Below are 20,174 nucleotides of genomic sequence, written 5' to 3'. Positions count from 1 at the left end.
TCCTTGTTTAGTAATGTCTCTAGCAAATGTATTCCTCATTCCCTACCCTCCACTGTCATTTACTTGTGTAATTAGACCACATTTGGGTTGGGGTTTATTCATCTCCTGTTACTGTGAAATGGTACATTTTTATCCTAAAGATTCCTTTTCCTTTTCTTTGGCACTTCACAATTAAAATATTTGATAATTTGTTTCAGGCTCAGCACAGAGATACTTTCATTGAAGAGCGTTATGGAAAATACAACATTAGTGATCCACTGTTGGCTCTTCAGAGGGATTTTGAAGCATTGAAAGAAGAAAATTATGGTGAAAAGCAACCTGTTTGTGCCAATCCCTTGTCCATCTTGAAGGTAGTGATGAAACATTGCAAGAATATGCAAGAGAAAATGTTGTCACAACTGGCTGCTGCAGAGAGCAGGCACAGAAAGGTGGGATATAAGTCCTTTGAACTGTGATCAAACTAATAAAATTTGCTTCTGTTTAGGATTTTATATTGTATTATTTATGTAATTTATTTAGAGTATTTCTGTGTCACCTCTGAGCCCACAAGGGCTTCTTAGGTGATGAATTAATAAAAATCAATTAAAACCATACAAAGAAAAATATTTTTAAAACATGAAAATACTCTTTTAAAAATTCCTAAAAACAGTCTGAAAACTATGCTAGAATCCAGCTTTGAAATAGTTAAAAGCAATTTCAAACACTGTGTGCTATTCAGAACAACTTAGCCCATCAGAGGTTTAAAAGAGATGGGGCCAGCCTATCTTCCTTGGGTAGGAAGTTCCATAGTCAGTGCACTCCTACAGAAAAAGCCATCTTATCAGCCTAACTTCACAAGGTGTTGAGACACACAACAGGGCCTTCTCTGAAGAGCACAAATTTCTGTCAGACTCCTATGGGAGAAGGCAGACTTTCAGATATCTTGGCCCCAAGTTTTTTAGGGCTTTGTAGGTCAACACCAGCACCCTGAATTGAGTTTGGAAGCAGATTGGAAGCCAATGTAGTTTTTGCAAAACTGGTATTACATGGTCTTTCAAACACATACCCGAGACCAGTCGGGCTGCTGCATTTTGCACTAGCTGCAGCTTCCAAACACCTTTCAAAGGGAGTACCATGTAGATCAAATTATTGAGAGGTAAGGCATGAACCACTGTAGCCAGATCTGCCTTCCCCAAGAAAGCTGGGCAAAGGTGCTCCTAGCTATCAGAGTAACCTGGCTTTCCAAGGGCAGTTTTGTATCCAAGAACACCCCAAATTATAAATCTGATCTTTCAGTGGGGGAAGGGGGAGTTGGTTTGCAATTCCCAATCCAGTGTTGTTTTATCACTGACTAATATCACTTCCATCTGGTCTGATTGTAGAGCAGAGTAACATCTATTGAGCTATTTTTTCCTATTTGGGTGAAGTTTTCAATTAAATCTATGATTTTATACATCTTTGTCTTCAAACATTAATTTGGCTAATTTAAATGGTATTATTATTATTATTATTATTATTATTAAACTTTATTTCTAAAGCGCTGTAATTATACACAGCGCTGTACAAAGTCGGTAAAATTAAAGAGAATATAAAAGTTGCGTTGTCCACTTCCTTTTTATAAAATGCCAAAGTATTTAATTTAATAAAGCATAGGAGTATTCTTTAAAACACACGCACATTGTTGTTGAAAATGTATTATATAGCATAAATTCTTAAAACAGATAGCCTTGTTATCTGTTTTGTACCTTCTACTTCCCCAGTTGCTCTGGAAGTCTCACCAGATATCACCATTTTAGCATCTTCGATATCTTTAGGAACAGAAAATAAAATAACCTCAGTAGGTTTGTGCTGGCATTATAATGAAGAAATTACTTTTGCTGAATTGCATTGTGTTACACTGTCTGAAGTGTTGAGGAAATATTAGTACAATATATTTTATACTAATTATAAATATATTATCTTAGAAACAAGCCTAGATGATTCTGTGCACATGTCTTGGAAATTCAGACTAAACTATTTTGGTGTCGAAGCTTAGAGGTTTTTTTCTATACAAATCTTTTTAACTTTAAAAAAATGTTTAGTAAATCCAAACTAGCAAATCCTTCCACAAGCCAGTTTGATATATAAATTGAACTATTATGACAAAAACACTCATTTTTTTCTAAACACTAGTTTTTCCTAGAGATACCAGAACCTGAATTCTCTAAACATTTTTATATACCAGTAAGGTAGTTAACATAATTATCATGAATCTTTAGAGGAAAACTGGTAATAATGGATTCTTATAATTTGTACTGAAACAGTGTCATCTAGAAAATATGGCTTTTTGATATGTAGTAACTCGAAAGAATGTCAGTTATTCCTGTAATTCAACATAAAATGTGGAACAACGCTTGGCTGGTTGCACAAAGCAAAATTAGAGAGGAAGGAATTGGCAAAACCACCTGAGTATTCCTTGCCTAAGAAAACCCTATGAAATTCATGGGGTCACGATAAATTGACAGGCAACTTGAAAGTACATAGACACACACACATATTCCATTTCAGGTCCATGTGGACCTAAAAAGAAGAGAGAGGCCCCAAAATGTCTGAACGTGCAGGAAAATAGTTTCCCTAGAGACTTGGGGAGATGCCTCTGGCCTATATACATAATTTTCCTCCAGTGCTATAACACTGGCATAATAGCATTTTTCTCTTTATGGTCTAACCTCTTTCACAAGCTTAATGAGAATGAATTTGAGTGTTCAAAAGGTGGATATACAGTGGGCCCTCAGTATCCACAAGGGAGCTGTTCTGGATTTGTCCCCCCCTCCCCCAATAGATAGCAAAATCCACGAATGCTCAAACCTCAATTTCCCCAATGACAGCATGTGCAAATGGCCATGTTGCCATAAGGGACAGCCCCTGTTGTCTTCAGTGGCGGTACATGAACACAGCCATGCCACCATTAGGGACAACGAGATGTCAGGTAAGCCTCCACTGTCCCCAGTGGCAGTGCGGCCATGTGTACATGTCACCATTATGGACAAGGCAGGTTTGCCGTCCGTGGATGCTCAGATCCACGGATAGCAAGTACGTGGAAACTGGTGTCCCACTGTAGTAGTTTGGGGAGATGGATGGGCAATTAAGTATTGCAGAGAATCTTTTCAGTAAGCAAAGTTAAAGGATTTCATGTAGCTGTGTATGAATGTTCTTAAATTCTTCCTTAACGAAAAAGAGGCCTGGTTTTCACATCTGAATATGCTTGTAATTGTTGCTGTAATTAATAGTGTTTGATAGTGTGCTTTTCTGATTGAAAGGTAATTTTGGATCTTGAAGAAGAGAGACAGCGACATGCCCAAGATACTGCAGAGGGAGATGATGTCACATACATGCTAGAAAAGGAGAGGGAGAGACTCACTCAACAGGTAGCCTTTCTTACTACTTAATTTTCTCTCAAATAGTAAAGATTTATAATTGTTTGGAAGCTTTCTGTGGGTGGCTCATGTTTTACTGCAATTAAAGTTTTAGTTAGTTCAGAGGGGCATGAGATTTTGTTCTGTATACAAATGGGCAAAGTGACTTAAGAGTAAGAGCTGTGGTAACATTTGAGAATATAAAGCAAGTAGCATTTATGAAAGGCTGTAGTTTTACCATATGGACTACAGTGTTTATTTACTATAGTCTTCCTGTGAACACACCAGCATACATGTCGAGGAGCTGGGATCAGCTCTTGTCTCGTGTCATTTAAAAAAAAAAAACCAATGAATCTTCATTATGGCCATTTTCTAGTTAATACATGTAGCCAACCGGGAAGATTACAGGGATCATGCTATTCCCCTGTTACAATAGCTCCACTGGCTGCCAGTTTGTTTCCGGGCACAATTGAAAGTGCTGTTTGTAAGCTATAAACCCTATATAGCTCGTGTCCAAGCTATCTGGCAGATAATCTCTTCCTGCAGTTTCCTGCATAGTTGCTAGCGATGTGAGATAGGGTCTCTTCAGTGGCTGTCACTAAACTCTGGAAACTCCTTTCTGAGGGATGCCAGAATGGCCCCTTTCTTTGTTGTCCTTCCATTGGCAGGCAAAAATGTTTTTATTCTAACTGGCCTTTAAAGTAAAAGCTTTTGAAAGAACAGGCTAAGGGATGCATATTGCTTTAAACTGAACTATTTTTAATAGGTTTTTTTCTCTTTTTAATTTCATTTTAGCCTTTTAATGTTTAAATTATTTTAAACTGAATAGTTTAATTTTATTTTAATGTTCACTCTTTAAAAATTTTTAGCTGTATTGTTCTTTTTTTAAAAAAAAACTGTAAGCTTGAGTAACAATTTTGAGTTACAATTTTGGAAGAAAGGCAGAACAGTAATTATTATTATAATTATTCATAATGTTACAGGTTGAGTTAATTCATAAATATCATTGATACATGCATTCATTCTCTATTATTTATTAATTTTTTGTGGGGTATGTGTTAAACAACTTTACTTTTTTTTCTTAAGATCCTTCATTATTATTTTTTTCTAGCTGGAATTTGAAAAGTCCCAGGTGAAGAAGTTTGAGAGAGAGCAAAAAAAGATGTCCAGCCAGTTAGAGGAGGAACGTGCACACCACAAGCAGCTTTCTTCCATGCTTGTGTTGGAATGTAAGAAAGCCACAGTCAAGGCTACAGAGGAGGGACAGAAGGTTGGGGAACTAAGCATGAAGCTAGAGCAGGAAAGAAGCAAAGTGAGCCACTTGGAGGAGGAGCTAACAGCCAAAAAGAAGAGGGGCTTGCAAATGGAGGCGCAAGTAGAGAAGCAGCTGTCTGAGTTTGACATTGAACGAGAGCAATTAAGGGCCAAATTGAATCGGGAAGAGAATCGCACAAAAGCCCTGAAGGAAGAAGTAGAAAGTTTGAAGAAAACACTAAAAGAATTAGAGGCTTCTTACAAACCTTCTAACAATAATGTTGAGCACACACCACCCAGTGTCTCAATGGTATCCATAGCAATTGCCACAGAGGGCTGTTCAGGCAGATCAGTAGCTTGCCAGACAGGAGGTTCCCTGACTGAGAACACCAGCCAGGGAAATACTGTCAGGCTGGCACACATGTTAACAACCACCTGTGTCACAGCTCCCCATCCTTATGCCAGAACAAATGGGCATTGTGATGCTGATACGCAACCCAATGTAGAGGCAGCTCACTCCAGTGTGGAGAACGTGCAGAAGGGTAAGCCTCTTGGGTCAGCTGTTGAGAGTACCATAGAAAGTAGTGGCTCCCCAATAAGAACAGAGTCACTTTCCCCTTCAGTCTCACCATTTCCTTCCACTGGGATATCTTTGTCACCAAGCAACACAGCTTCATCATCTCTGACATCTTCCCCATGCTCCTCCCCAGTAATGACAAAGCGTTTGATTGGAGCTTCCGCCAGCAGCCCCAGCTACCAGTCTTCCTATCAGGTGGGAATCAATCAACGTTTCCATGCTGCTCGACACAAATTCCAGTCCCAAGCTGATCAAGATCACCAGTCAAGTGGCCTCCAGAGTCCTCCATCCAGAGATCTGTCACCCACTCTGGTTGATAATTCTGCTGCAAAGCAACTTGCTCGCAATACAGTCACTCAGGTTCTCTCCAGGTTCACCAGCCAGCAGGGTCCTATCAAGCCAGTCTCTCCTAATAGCTCACCCTTTGGCACAGACTACCGAAACCTGGCCAGTGCAATGAGTCCCAAAAGTGAGTCTAGCCCAGGGAAAGTCTCTAGCCCATTAAGTCCATTGTCACCTGGAATTAAATCGCCAACCATACCCAGAGCTGAAAGAGGGAACCCTCCACCAATTCCTCCAAAGAAACCTGGCCTGGCTCCTTCTCCAGCCACTCCAACCCCACCAACTAAAACCTCTCAAGTTGCTTCTCTGGGTTCTCCTGTGGAGTTGGCAAGTAGCTGCTCAAGCAATGCTGTTGTAACCAATGGAAAAGAAGTAGAGATCTTATTGCCAACAAATAGCTAGTCTCCAGAAGAAGTCACATTCCAAGTGTTTGCCATTCCTGGAGTTGAAACATTGTCTTATCCACTCCATGTTATTTATTTGGTTAGTAACAGAATCTGTTTGTATAACACATTTAGTGTACTTTTCCTTTGTGTTTTTTTTTAATTATTATTACTATGACTTGTATACAAACCTTTAAACACTAGAGCCTCTAGGTGTCTCATAGCAGCAGACATACCAAGTATAAAGAAGCAGTTGATTTCCTGTGTTGGGAGCTGACCAGTGGACTATGACAACAAAAACAGTCATTTTTAAATTATGCAGAAAAACATGCCATGCAAACTTCCATTCCAGACAGACATTATCTAAGAAGTGCCTGAGCTAAATCCTGCAGATATGAATGTGATCCTTTGCAAACCAGAAGGAATTGTCCAACTGCAGGAAACAGTTTTTCTGAATCATGAATGTTGAAATCAACACTGTTGATCCTTTCCAGTAGTTCTGCTAACAATATGCTACAGAAAGGAAATGTTCCAAAGGTGATCGCTAGATCGGTCAGTTGTTTCCCTGCTACAAACAAAGTCAGTTAATGTAGCTGCATTGTCAGATGCACTTTGGCCCCATTGCTGAGCTTTATGCAGCCCAAACATTTCCTTTTTTAAAAAAAAAAAAACTTTGGAAGCTTTAAACAATCAGGGTGCCATTTTTTCCAGTAAAGTATCCATTCTTTGAATATTTTCTTCCAGAAGAGGTAAAATAGGTGAGATTAAGTCTGGAAGTGTGGGTTGGGTTTCTAATGATCTTCACGCATTCTACTGTTATGTTCAGAACTTCTGAGAGCAGGATCTTTGCTGTTAGCTGATAAAGATCTTAATGTTACTTGAAATGATAAATGTTATTCAGTATGATACAGCTTTTTTTACATTGGAAATATTGGATCAATTCTAGATGATCCCAAGCAATAACATAATGTTGCTCGATATACAATAATATTGTATGTCAAACTAACATAGGTTTTGATGATTAGGTTGTGTGTTTATGGAAGACAGCTGTCCTCTTGGCAGCACTGTGAAAACCAAATCATTGACTTTTTGCCATAGAGATGTGCATATATGTGTGTGTGTGTGTGTGTAAAGAGAAGGGGGCATGCATGTATGTTATGCACCCAGTAAATCTAGTGTGGTTATATTACAGAGGTTCTTCATATTTCATGAAGAAACTGAGGAAATAATACTTACAAAGATGCTTCTTAAGCTTCATCTACTTTACTTTTGAAAACCCTTTTCCAAGAAAAGATAAGACTATGGGGCCAATAAAGGGCTAGAGCATTTCCTTCTTAATGAACTTCCTACACTCTGTATTTGTTACATCTTCTTGACAAATGTTTGTATACTGGCCCTCTCTGTAAACCAGCAGTTCTGTATCCTGCTCATGTCAGAAAGTTTGCTAGATTGCTTTGCCCTAAAATACTACAAGAATGTGTGCTCAATGTTAAGAAAAAATTGTTGTAGACTGAGCTTGAGTAAAAAGTATATCAATATCTCCCAAAACATAATCTGTATGAATAGCAGACACATACATTGTCACATTATGTGTTTCTTGCCTTAGGGGCCAGAACATCTGAAATCATGAACACTTGCTGCATTATCACACTGAGATAATGAATTGGGGATTAGATACTGTATTAGATTAGATGTGTCATCCTCCTGGTGATGTTGGGACCACAGCTTCGGTCAGGCCTAACTCTCATACCTTCTTCTGGGAACTGCTGTACAGTATCATCCAGAAGGTCACATAATCCCCATTCCCACATTAGACCAAAGCTCTTGAGTACTTCATATTAAAAAAAGAAAAGTATTGGTGCTGCTTCAAGATACCTCTGTATATGAAGTAGCCAGTAGTCTCCTTCATTTTGTATGTAGAATTGTTAGACTCAAGTATTTTAGCAAGTGGCTAATATTTCTGAGACTGATGGTTTCAAGCACACAAATATATACTTATTTAGTATACTGTGTTTCCCTTTGGCCTTTATATTAACAATACTTGATCATTAATTACAGACAGATAGGAAACAACTGTGATAAGCACACCAACCATTTAGTTGTGCAGTACATCTTTTTTAGAAAGAGTTGCACAACTGAAAACTGGTTGAATAATTTCTTGTCAGTTCTGCTTCTAATATTAAAGGGAAAGTATTGTAGCAGCCCTTAAAGTATTCCCTTGGTGTTTACACTAATTTGTATCCTTTCTTTATGATATAACTCTATAGAGATTTATATACAATAATGAATTTTATTAGGAAATGCACTGAGTACTGTATTCTGCAATGGATTGTGGGAAGGAAGAATGCAAAAGGAGATGTGTATTTTTGCTAGTAGCCTATCTTCTGAGATTAAACTAAGCACAATGCACAGGTGGTTCCAGCTAATTCAGTAAGACTTCCAGGGTTAATATTTAAGTTTTGTGTAAACTAATGTATATAGAAACAAAATGTTTAACCTTCTTTGAATCATGTATTGTTAGAGAGATTTGCCACTGACTTAAAAGGATTTTAATGAAGTTCAAACTGCATAATCTAGTATTAATTTTCATTAACATTTGTATATTTGTAAAATCAAATGTATGAAGCAGAAGTCTTTTTTATCATTTTTATAGCTGGCAGCATTAAACACGTTAAACGTTCATACTATCAATAAAGGTTTTTATTTTTATGATTTGAATCCTGTGTAAGACCTTGTTTGAAAACTAAGTTGGGCTGCTTGTATGCTAAACCTGTCAAAGGATGAGCATAAAATATTTACCAGCAGTATGTAAGCATGCCATTAGCTTTTATTGGTCTCCTCAAAGCAGAAACATTCAGCTCCCCAGGTGTTGATCAATGGTTATTCACAGAATCCCCTATCATTCATTGGTCTGGCTTCCTAAAGCTGATGGGAATTAGAGTCCAACAGAAGTTCCCTAACTGTAGTCTACATATAGGGCAAATGCATCAAATAGCTGACAATACAGGTCCAGTGCTTTTAGTAACAAATAGCAAAGCTATTAATATTTGGAAACAATTCTGATAATATTTGACCAGCAGTGTTAAAGTTCTTGAAAGCTTAGCTGCACATTCTTAAGAATTCATTATGGTGGGGTATATCTGCATCAATGCCAGCTATTACCACATAACATAATATGATGGTAACTGATAGTTCTGATAGTTCCCTGCCTGCAGTCTTTAGATAGGGAACTGCATCCTTTCAGTTCTGCTGCATTTTGTAGTGTATCATCTAGCATTGCGGAACGCTAAACCAGCTCCCTTCTTGGCTGATTCTTTTTCTTGGACTTCAGAAATGAACTTATTTGCTAGTAGAGGTGTGTTCATTAGGTATACCTTGCAGTGTAGTTTATCTGCAACTTGAATGTATCTTTGATTAGCCCAGTACTTCTCAAATAGTGGGGCGGGCCCCCCGGGGGGGGCGCGAGGCTCTGTAAAGGGGGGCGCGAGGCTCAGGATACAGTGTTATGCAGAGGTGTACTTATAACAATATTATAGACAAATGATACTATTTACAGTCGCGCGGGGGGCGCAAAATGTTTTCTTCTTCCTAGGGGGGGCATGGCAGAAAATAATTGAGAAGCACTGGATTAGCCCATGAAAGCAGAGTCTATATGCAAGTGTACTGCTTTCATGCCGTGGGCCAGGGCTAAGAGTTTGGGATACCTGGCTAGCTTGAGCAGCAACTAGCTTAATTTTTTCTCCCTCTTGGGATGAAGACAGATTTATTTGATTGCAAAGCCCTCTCCCCAGTCTGGAATGTTGCAGCACATACTTTACAACATCAAACGCTCTTTAAGGTTCCACCCATCACTTTCTAGCATGCTGTGTGTAACAAGTAGTGAATATATTTATCTCAGCTGTGGCAATCTACCTAACCAAGCCCCTTTCTAGGGCTGTGTTTCCTGGGAACCAACAACAGCCCTGTAACTAGGTTTTAGATTTTAGTTGTTCCATTGTTCGGTTTTTTAAAGTTGGTTTTGTTTTTTAGAGAACATACTTACAAGGATTGTTTTGTTTTTGTTTTGTGGTCAATAACCGCACAGATGGATAGAGCAAAATTAAGTGAGGTTAATGTATAGACACCTTTGTTTCCCACAAAAGAAAGCAGTGGTTTCATCTTCCAGAATTACATCAAGAACTACTGTCTCTGGCTGGGGCTTGGAAATAATAAGTATAGATTTCTTCCCCTAAGAAATATCAATTTCTGACTGTTTATATATATATATATATATATATATATATATATATATATATATATATCATTATGACTGCTTTAGCCACATGAATAAATTTCTAGCTTTTTTTAACCCTGTATCTTAACCTGAGAGTGCCAGTGTAACATAGTGGTTTAAGCACTGGACTAAGACTCGAGACCAGGGTTCAAATCCTGACTTGACTAGGTAAACCCACTGGGTGACCTTGAGTGAGTCACTCTCTCTCAGCCTTGTGAGGATGTCAATAGCAAATGGCCTCTGAAGAAAACTTGCCAAGAAAACCCCGTGATATGGCCTTAGGGTCACCATAAATCAGAAATAACTTAAAGGCACACAACAACAACCATAGCATGAAGAAACACAGGTAAATTTACTTTCTTGAAACACACCTAAACATACCTGAGTTGGAGGGTTCTTTCATGTCAGGTTCCTTCCTTCCTCTCTGTTGCATTTTTCCCCCTACAGGATCAGATCAAAGAAGATCTTGGTGTGCTCAGATCTATTTAGATCAGGTCTCTCTGTCCCCTAATCTAACATTTTAGTCCAAGTGCATAGAGAAATAACTCTCTTCTGCCACCTTGTGATGAAAATAAGGGAGAAATAAATCAAAGCCCACACTTGAAATTCCATTACAGTTCCTGAGTTAACGCTTGCCATTTAAGTACAATTTACTTTTTAAAAAATCTAATAGAATTTCTAATTGGAAATGATAAACTCCTCCACCATCATTATCACCAGAAAGCCATTGCTGCATGATCACTGCACCTTCCCCTGTTTCTACTGGCAGTGATAGTTGAGGGCAGGAAAGATAAACTGAAGATGGAGAGACTAGTTGCTTCCTTGCAAGATGTCCAAAAATCTGTGCAAAAGCATTTACCAATCTAGATTTAAGTATCAATCACAGTATTGCATTTCCAAAAGCTTAGCAAGAGAACCAGTTCTTAGAGTTCGTAGGTTGGGGGGGGGGGTAACCAATTGAGGCAAGATGCCTCTTCTTGTGTGCCTTAAAGCCCATTTCTGAACCTATCGTAGGATTTCTTCAAGATTTGCTCAGAGGGAGTTTATCTTTTGCTAGCTTCTGAGGCTGAGAAGTGTGACTTGCCCAAAGTCACCCAATGGGTTTCTGTGGCTAAGCAGGTCTCCTAGAGTTCTAGTCCTGCATTCAGACCACTACACCATGCCTCTCCCAATGTTATCCTCTGCAAAGTGGATTTCCATGGATAGATGGTAAACTAGGTATCCCAGCCAAGCGACTATGCCACGCTGGCTCTAAATGCCTATGTTGTGGTTAGCTGCCCTCAAGTTGACATCTATTCATGTCAACCCTATGGATTACCTGTCCTTGACTGCCCTGCTCAGGTCCCTGATTGAGTCTAACCATCCGTTGTGTGGTGGTCTTCACTTTTTACTGCCTCCTAACTTTCCTAGCAATGCATCAATTGTCTTTTCTAATATCTTGCCCCACTCACACCATATCTTAAACATTTTAAAGGGGCACAGGTGAATTCCACAGCCTGTTTCTGCCAAAGGCAGATGTTTGGGGAGCAGTGGTATCACCTCCCCTAGTGAAGCCTGCTTCCCTCTAGTTACACCCCTGCCCAAAGCCATGGAGAAGTGAAGGGATAGTGACTGACTCCCTCTGCCATAATGTTCCTGGCTGCCACATAAAAATCACCCCACCTACTTTATTGATGAACACACAATAAATGGGGATGAGGGGTTGTGAAGACAAAAAAAAAAATAATGGTGGTGGGATTTGTTGTTCTTGTGGCTTTTTAAAAGCTTGGAAAGCTGGCTAGTCTTGCATTTTAACAGTCTCTACCATCTGTGGCCCATGATTTATCTTGCAAACTACAGCCTATAGGCTAGGAATTCCTGGGCCTAAAGAAAGAGAGCTTACTGAAAGGCAAATTTTCTGTGACACAGACTGATCTAGTTCAGCCCTGGCAATTGTGGCTTGGACTATCCTGCCACTACGGTAACAAACATGTTATGAGCAGAGCACAGACTTTTTTTCTGATACATTTTCACAGCATAGGCACTAGAGAGCAGCATTTCCAGAACTTAATAACACCAATTAGGAAATACTTTTACAACAAAATCAAAAATCAAAAATCCACAGAATAGCCATCTGAAATACACAAAATACATCATGCAGGCTTTCAAAGCTTTACTGGCTTCTTCATCAAGAAAAAATATTAAAAATCACACAAGGGAAGAAAAGTGATGATGTTAGGGTCACAGGCCTCCCTTTCATCTCAGATGTTAATTCTGTTGGTTAAGAAGGTCTGTAGGGATCCCGATGCAGGCAGAGGCCACTTCCCTTCTTGCCTATGTGGCGACCAAGGACTAAGGACAATAAAAGATGGGGCATAAAATTTAAACACAATTAGCATTAGCACATTTTGGTTGGCAAATGAAAGTACTTTAATAAGAAAAAGTTGCAGGCAAGCTTTCATCTCCCAGTGTCCTCTTCAGGAAAGATCTTACTCCCAAATCTGAGGGGGTGAAGATAAGAGAGAAGAGAAGGAAAAAATACTGACTTGATTCAGCTCAAGAAGTCTGTGTGGTGAGACTCTGGGTGAGACTCCTAAGGAGGGATGGAAGAAGCAATTCAGATTTTAATTGGGTTTAGACTTTGTTAAATGTTATGAAGCTTTCAGGTTACATCTCAGGATACAAAAACACTTCACAGCACATCCCCTTTCTTTTTAAATACATATCCAGTAATGACTTATGACTGGCCTTAGGCAAAACACAGTTTCTTTAGCCCTTAGAATAGATAGCAAAATGAAAGAGAAAAATGGTAGTTTGTATGTTAATTAATGCAAAAGTTAATTTTAAGTGGCGGATCAGTTCACTGACAGACCAAACTTCTCAGAATGAAAACTAATCTTTTCTACAAGTTGCAGTGGTCCAAGAGGGCCTGCTATTAGAAATCTCTTGTTCTGTATAGTTAATTGAGTTTTTTTAATGATGAGCTGGACTTTAGCCATTTTCTGCTCCAGTAGAAAGAACATTTCCTTTATTTCTCTTATCTAGTTTTTATTCAAAGTTATTCCATGACTGGTCAAAAGAGAAGGAAGTTCAGGAGGGATGGGACTTTCTCAAAAGGGAGATACTGAAGGCACAATTTCAAACAGTTCCAGTGAGAAAGAAAAATGGGAGGTGTCTCAAGAAACCAGGATGGATGACTAAGGCGGGAGCCGCAGCAGCCAAACCGTGTGGCTCCTGCGCGGAGCAAAAAAGAAGCTCCATTTCGGAGCTTCTTTTTGCGGCGCCTTTATGACATTGCGAGGCGCCGCTGGCGCATTTGCGACGTAATAGGCGCCGCGACACGTCTGGACGCTATGCGTCCAGTACGTAAACATGGCGGCCCCCATGTGGAAGGGGCGCCGCCATGTTGTACGTATTCTATACGTACTAGGATTAGGGGGGTGCGGAAGCACTGCCCCTTCCTAACCCTAGTACGTATAGAAGGCGTACTATATGGCGGTTTGTATCCCGCCTAAGGAACTTTCAACTGAGCTAAGTTTGAAATGGAACATGTATAAGAAATGGAAAAGGGGGAAATCATGAAAAAGGAATTCAAAGAAATAGCAGATATGTGTAGGGGTAAAGTCAGAAAAGCTAAAGCACAGAATGAACTCAGGCTTGCTAGAGAGGTTAAAGACAACAAAAAGGGTTTTTTTGGATACATCCGCAGCAAAAGTAAGAAGAAGGAAAGGGCAGGGCCACTGCTTCGAGAAGATGGCAAAATGCTAACAGGGGACAGAGAAAAGGCAGAATTACTCAACACCTTCTTTGCCTCAGTCTTCTCAGAAAAGGCAAAGGGTGCTCAACCTGAAGATAATGGAGCAGAGGACAGAACATGGGAATTTCAGCACAGAATAAGTAAAGAGATAGTACAGGAACACCTTGTTAATCTAAATGAATTTAAGTCTCCAGGACCAGATGAACTACATCCAAGGGCATTAAAAGAACTGGCAAATGTAATATCAGAGCCATTGGCAATAATCTTTGAGAACTCCTGGAGAACAGGATAAGTCCCAGCAGACTGGAGGAGGGCAAACGTCGTCCCCATCTTCAAAAAGGGGAAAAAAAGAGGATCCCAACAATTATCGTCCCGTTAGTCTGACATCTATACCAGGAAAGATTCTAGAGCAGATCATTAAGTAGAGAGTCTATGAACATTTAGAAGGCAATTCCATAATCACAAAAAGTCAACACGGGTTTCAGAGAAACAAGTCATGCCAGACAAATCTGATCTCTTTCTTTGATAAAATTACCAGCTTGGTAGGTTAAGGGAATGCAGTGGATATAGTATATCTTGATTTCACTAAGGCCTTTGACAAGGTTTCCCATGACAATCTTGCAAACAAGCTTGTAAAATGTGGGCTAAACAAAGTAACTGTTAAATGGATCTGTAATTGGTTGACCGGCCGAACCCAAAGGGTGCTCAACAATGGCTCTTTTTCATCCTGGAGAGAAGTGACCAGTGGGGTCCCACAGGGGTCTGTCCTGAGCCCAGTGTTATTCAACATCTTTATCAATGACCTGGATGACAGAATTGGGAGCACACTTATCAAATTTGCAGATGACACCAAATTAGGAGGAATAGCTAATACTCCAGAGGACAGGATCAAAATTGAAAATGATCTGAATAGACTAGAAAGCTGGGCCAAAGCTAACAAAATGAAATTCAATGCGGAGAAATGTAAGGTACTGCAATTAGGGCAGAAAAATAAAATGCAGATATAGGATGGGGGACACCTGGCTGAATGAAACTACGTGTGAAAGGGATCTAGGAGTCCAAGTAGACCATAAGTTGAATATGAGTCAACAGTACGATGTGGCAGCTAAAAAGGCCAATGCGATTTTAGGCTGCATCAATAGAAGTATAGTGTCTAGATCAAGGGAAGTAATAGTGCCACTATATTCTGCTTTGGTCAGGCCCCACCTGGAATATTGTGTCCAGTTCTGGGCACCACAATTCAAAAAGGACATTGAGAAACTGGAGCGTGTCCAAAGAAGGGTGACTAAAATGGTGAAGGGTCTGGAAACCATGCCCTATGAGGAACGACTTAGGGAACTGGGGATGTTTAGCCCGGAGAAGAGAAGGTTAAGAGGTGATATGATATCCCTGTTTAAATATTTGAAAGGATGTCATGTTGAGGAGGGAGCGAGCTTGTTTTCTGCTGCTCCAGAGAACAGAACCTGGAACAATGGATGCAAGCTACAGGAAAAGAGATTCCACCTCAACATTAGGAGGAACTTCCTGACAGTCATGGCTGTTCGACAGTGGAACAAACTCCCTCAGAGCATGGTGTAGTCTCCTTCCTTAGAGGTCTTTAAACAGAGGCTGGATGGCCATCTGTCGGGGATGCTTTGACTTGGATTTCGTGCATGGCAGGGGGTTGGACTGGATGGCCCCTGTGGTCTCTTCCAACTCTATGATTCTATGATTCTATAATTCTATGATCATGACATGTGACGTGCTATAAGTACAGGAAATATTGGCTTATGGGGCTACAAAGCGGACTCATATGAAAAGTCTATGCATTTAAATCTAAGCTGGTTGATACTTTTCATGGGCTAAATGATCAAAAGTCTAGATCAGGGAGCCAAAGTGACTGCTTAATTTGGTCTTATGTGTCTTGAGGTTAACTCAGACTTATGATTACCCTCTTGGAAAATGACAGAACCCCACTAGTGGTCACAAACAGCTCCCAATACGGGCCACTCCGGCCCATCATCAATGAACTACAACACATTCTGGACAATAACACCACTCTTTCAAGGTCTCTTGGTGACAGACCTTGCCTACAGACAGTCTCCAAACCTCAAACAAGCATTCAGCCACAGTAAGACACATGAGACAGATGGGAACACAGGTATTAAGCCTTGCCACAAACCAAGATGCCAACTCTACCCACACATTTATCCAAGCAATGTTGTCACAAGACCTAATGGAATTACCCACAATATTACGTGCTCATCCTCCAATGTGATTTATGCCATACTATGTCATCAGTACCCATCAGCACTCTACATTGGGCAAAGAGGCCATCCCCTGCATAAGAGGGTAAATGGACATAAATCAGGCACTAGGAATGGGAATACACAAAAACTGGTGGCAGAACATTTCAATCTCCCTACGCATTCCATGTCAGACCTCAGAACAACAGTCCTTTGACAAAAGAACAACCAAGGTAGATTGGAAAGAGAAACAGCAAAATTGGAGTTCATCCATAAACTGCAGTCCCTCGGCTATGGATTGAACAAGAATAATGGCTTCCTGACTCACTACACACATTTCAACACTATCTGACCCCATCCTCAGGGGGGTGTCCTACACTCATCTATTCTCCTCACCTACAGGCTACTTTCCAAAGCCATACTGGTCTTGCCACTTCATTTCCAATGTCTTTGTTCACTAACTACCATAATTAAAACTGGACTTGCTATTTTATTTCCATGCACAATGGATTTTGAATTTGAATTGACATTCTCATATACCAATTGCATATATGTGTGTGTGTGTGTGTGTGGTGTGTGTGTGTGTGTGTGTTTGTGTAATCTGTCTGTCCCTGGTTTTCATTCTACAGTCCGCCCTTGTCTTATGTGAGGGATCCACTCCAGACCCCGCCGCGTAAGGTGAATCCCACCTATGCTCAAGCCCCATTGGAAACAATGGGGCTTGTGGGCGGCAGCGCATGGGGCGCCATGGGCGCGCACACCCATTCATTTGAATGGGACGTGCTGCCTTTTGTGCCCCACGCGCTCCTAGCGCACGCCCCACGGCTTGAGTCCATATGCTCAAGTCCGCATAAAGCGCACCTGCAAATAACGCAGGTGCACTATACCAAAAACATCTGAGGAAGTAGACTTACTGCCAACTTCTTTCTTTCACTCTGTCTCTAAGGTGCGACAAGAGTTCTCTACATACTGATTCTATAGACTAAAACAGCTATATCTTTGAATTCTACCTCTTGGGAAGATTTATTGAGATAATGTTTGCTATTGTCTTCTTCTTTGGCTGAGAGATTAAGATTTCTGCAAGGTCACCCATGGTTCATCCAGGCTCACCAAAAGCCTCAGGATTAAGTTGAAGTTATATGTGTATTGATCTACTGATCAGGATTTTACACACACACACACACACACACTACACACAATACACACACACATACATATAACCATTTCCAGGACTAGGCACAATTTGTTAAAACTCAGATTTAAACTCAAGGGATGGTCTTGTTCTCTCTCCCATGGGTAAATTCCCACATGTGTAGCCATTGTCTCACTTGTCTCTGTACTTCTGGATGGTCCCACTAATGACATATTGAATGAAGATATACCCTTTGCCATGGGAGGTTTTCTCTGCCTTCCTTCCTTCATTACTTTCTTTTTACCAGGTTAAACACTTCCTTTGCAATGCACAGCACACACAGTACGATCTCCCTACTACCACCTACCTTCTAGAAATGTAATGCTGGCACAGAACTAAAGTACCATAAGAAATATGCAAATAGATGTTCCACATGCATCTGAGGAAGTAGGCTCAAGTCTACAAAAGCTCATGCTCCCAACTTCTTACTTTCAGTTAGTCTCAAAAGTGCTACAAGATCCCATTGCCTACTGATTTTCCAGATTAATACAGCTATGTTTTTGAATTTCACCACTGTGGTATAATCAAGTGGTATAGAGTGAAAGACACCCCAATATATTTAGGACATAGCTGGATGTTGGAGCACGAACAAACCATTACAAGTTGGAAATCCAAAAATACAATAGTTCAGCATTTAGTGGAGCTATTTGCTGATGAGCCCTCCACTCAGGGACTTTCCATGGCTGAATGAGATTTAAATCCTGGTCAGAGTCCTAGTCCAATACAAATTTAATACACCAAACTAGTTCTCGACAGCTTAATAGTTGTGCACATATTTAAAAAAGAAAAGAAAAGAAAGAGTGATCTTCAAATTGGTAACTATGAAAATGATAAATGTAGCTATTAATTTTAATGTAGACATTAATTTTGACACAGGAAAGTACAGTAGTAAGCAATAAATAAAATCATGTAGAACGGTCACTGTGGTGGTTAAAATATGTGCATTGAACTCCAAAAGAATTACAGTCCCATTTATTGATTGGATTTTCAGATCAAAATGGAATCGTGCCTTTAAAAAAAATGGAATTTTGCCTTAGATCCTATCCCTGGAATTATATCACACCTAAAGACCATCCTAAATTAGAGATGTCTTATTTTCATAATTATTCTTGTTAGGGGACATATAGTCATTCTGACTCAATAACTATGACTGAGAAATTTCCTCTTGTGAGGACATTGTCAAGACATTATAATAGTCAACAGAGGGCAGCATTGCCCAGTGAGAGGTTTGTTATTTTTAAAAAAACTGTCAAGAAAAATTAATCTGTTTCCAAATCTTAGCAAGAACCAAAGAAGCTGTGAATGAGAAGAGGTTATGAGTTAAATGAAACTTGTTGCAGAAGCATGCTTCCTTTAGCGTGACAAGACTTTAATCTCTTCTCCCTCCTTCTGCAAATTACTTCAGAGGTTTGCTTAGCTCTCTAGCAGGTTTTAGGAATACAGGGTATGATGAGATGGTGATACTTCCCTCCCAGTTCTGTTGGGGAACTTTTACCTGCAATAGAATTAGCATGATCAGATCCTGGTTCTATGACACATTTTAGGTCTCTAACTGTTGTCAACATAATCTTCCAGGTTTCACAGAGCTTCTCTTTCAAAGCCTGCTCACCTTTTGCAAAGAAGTGTCAGCAATATTGAAATAGTCACCATGCTATATTGCTAGGAAGTGACATTATAATGTACTGACTACTGCTCTTCATATGTTTTTGCACCTCCTGGGTATGCTGCCAAAGGCTTCAGGAAGCTTTAGGTAGGAAACACCTGCCCATCACTGATCTAAACAGATTGGGTTTCTCTATTACATTAGTCCTTCAGTGCCATCCCTCAAGTTTCAAAGGAGTTCTTCAAAACATAAAGCAAATTCTCAACTTGATATTGTACTCTGAATTGTTTACTGCCACAGCCCAACCTAGGCTTGATATAATCTTTCCTAGCCTGGGGTTTGTCTCCTGCCTATTCAACATGTGTGTAGTAGACTTTGGATGTGGTTTGACCAATGGTGTAGTGTGGAGCCCAAAGTTCAAAGATCAAAGCATTGGGGCTTTCTGATTTGTAAGGATGCTGATATAATACCTGCCTCTCAAGTGCTCAATTTTTTGCTGACTTGATCTTCAATGAGCACTTAAAACCCATTAATTTGATTAATTAATTTATTTATTTAATTTGGTGCTGGTAGAGATGATAATAGCTAGATCTTCTGATGCCTGCATTTTTGGACTCTGCTTGGTGGTGTAGTTATGGGAATTGTGCTGACAAGTGCCTACACTTCATAGTTTCCTATTATTTCTTTGAAGTTGGCCTTTCACCATCTCAGTCTACTTGGAGATGAATTTTTGCCTCCATCCTGTGTGTACCCAACACTTGCAAAACTGCACTATAATTTTGCCTTCTTTATAAAATTCTCTTCCTAAAATGCCCAACTTCACTGAGAACTCCCAAATGACAGTTCTTTCTTCCTCTATTTATTTATAAAATGTTGCAGTTATCTGGGAAAAGATCTATGAAGGATAAATCTGAGTTACCAAGATGTCCCTGTAAATGGTAAATTAAAAAAAAAAACCAGCTGCTACAGTTGTTCTATTTTCAGCAAAATAATTCCAGCCTAAAGAAAAATCTTAAACCCACTCCCCCAAAAAACCCAGGACAGATTAACCCAAGGGTGGCATAAGTCAAAAATAAATTGAAGGTACACAAAAAAGCAGGGGAATCCTCAATTTCAAATATTTTATTTTGTTCTCCCATCTATGTTAAATATTATTTCAAAATAAAGTAATTTAAGGCCATCCATACCCTTTTTTCATGTAATTAGGTTTTCTTA

The 20,174-nt window shown here is 39.7% G+C and overlaps 1 protein-coding gene across 1 annotated transcript in view; it reads left to right on the top strand.

The window, feature by feature from the left end:
• CTTNBP2NL (CTTNBP2 N-terminal like) overlaps window positions 1–8,648 on the top strand; it is a 42,287-nt gene extending 33,639 nt beyond the window's left edge. Inside the window, exons 3-5 of the mRNA XM_042465249.1 lie at window positions 198–428; window positions 3,279–3,386; window positions 4,486–8,648. Coding sequence (XP_042321183.1) covers window positions 198–428; window positions 3,279–3,386; window positions 4,486–5,949 — 1,803 coding nt within the window. The 3' untranslated portion in view covers window positions 5,950–8,648. The remainder of the gene's footprint in view (window positions 1–197; window positions 429–3,278; window positions 3,387–4,485) is intronic.
• Window positions 8,649–20,174: the final 11,526 nt, after the last annotated feature.

The sequence above is a fragment of the Sceloporus undulatus genome, chromosome 4 (genome assembly GCF_019175285.1).
Source record: "Sceloporus undulatus isolate JIND9_A2432 ecotype Alabama chromosome 4, SceUnd_v1.1, whole genome shotgun sequence".
NCBI lineage: Eukaryota > Metazoa > Chordata > Lepidosauria > Squamata > Phrynosomatidae > Sceloporus > Sceloporus undulatus.
The sequence above is the reverse complement of the archived record's forward strand: the minus strand, read 5'-3'. Positions and strand labels throughout refer to the sequence as shown.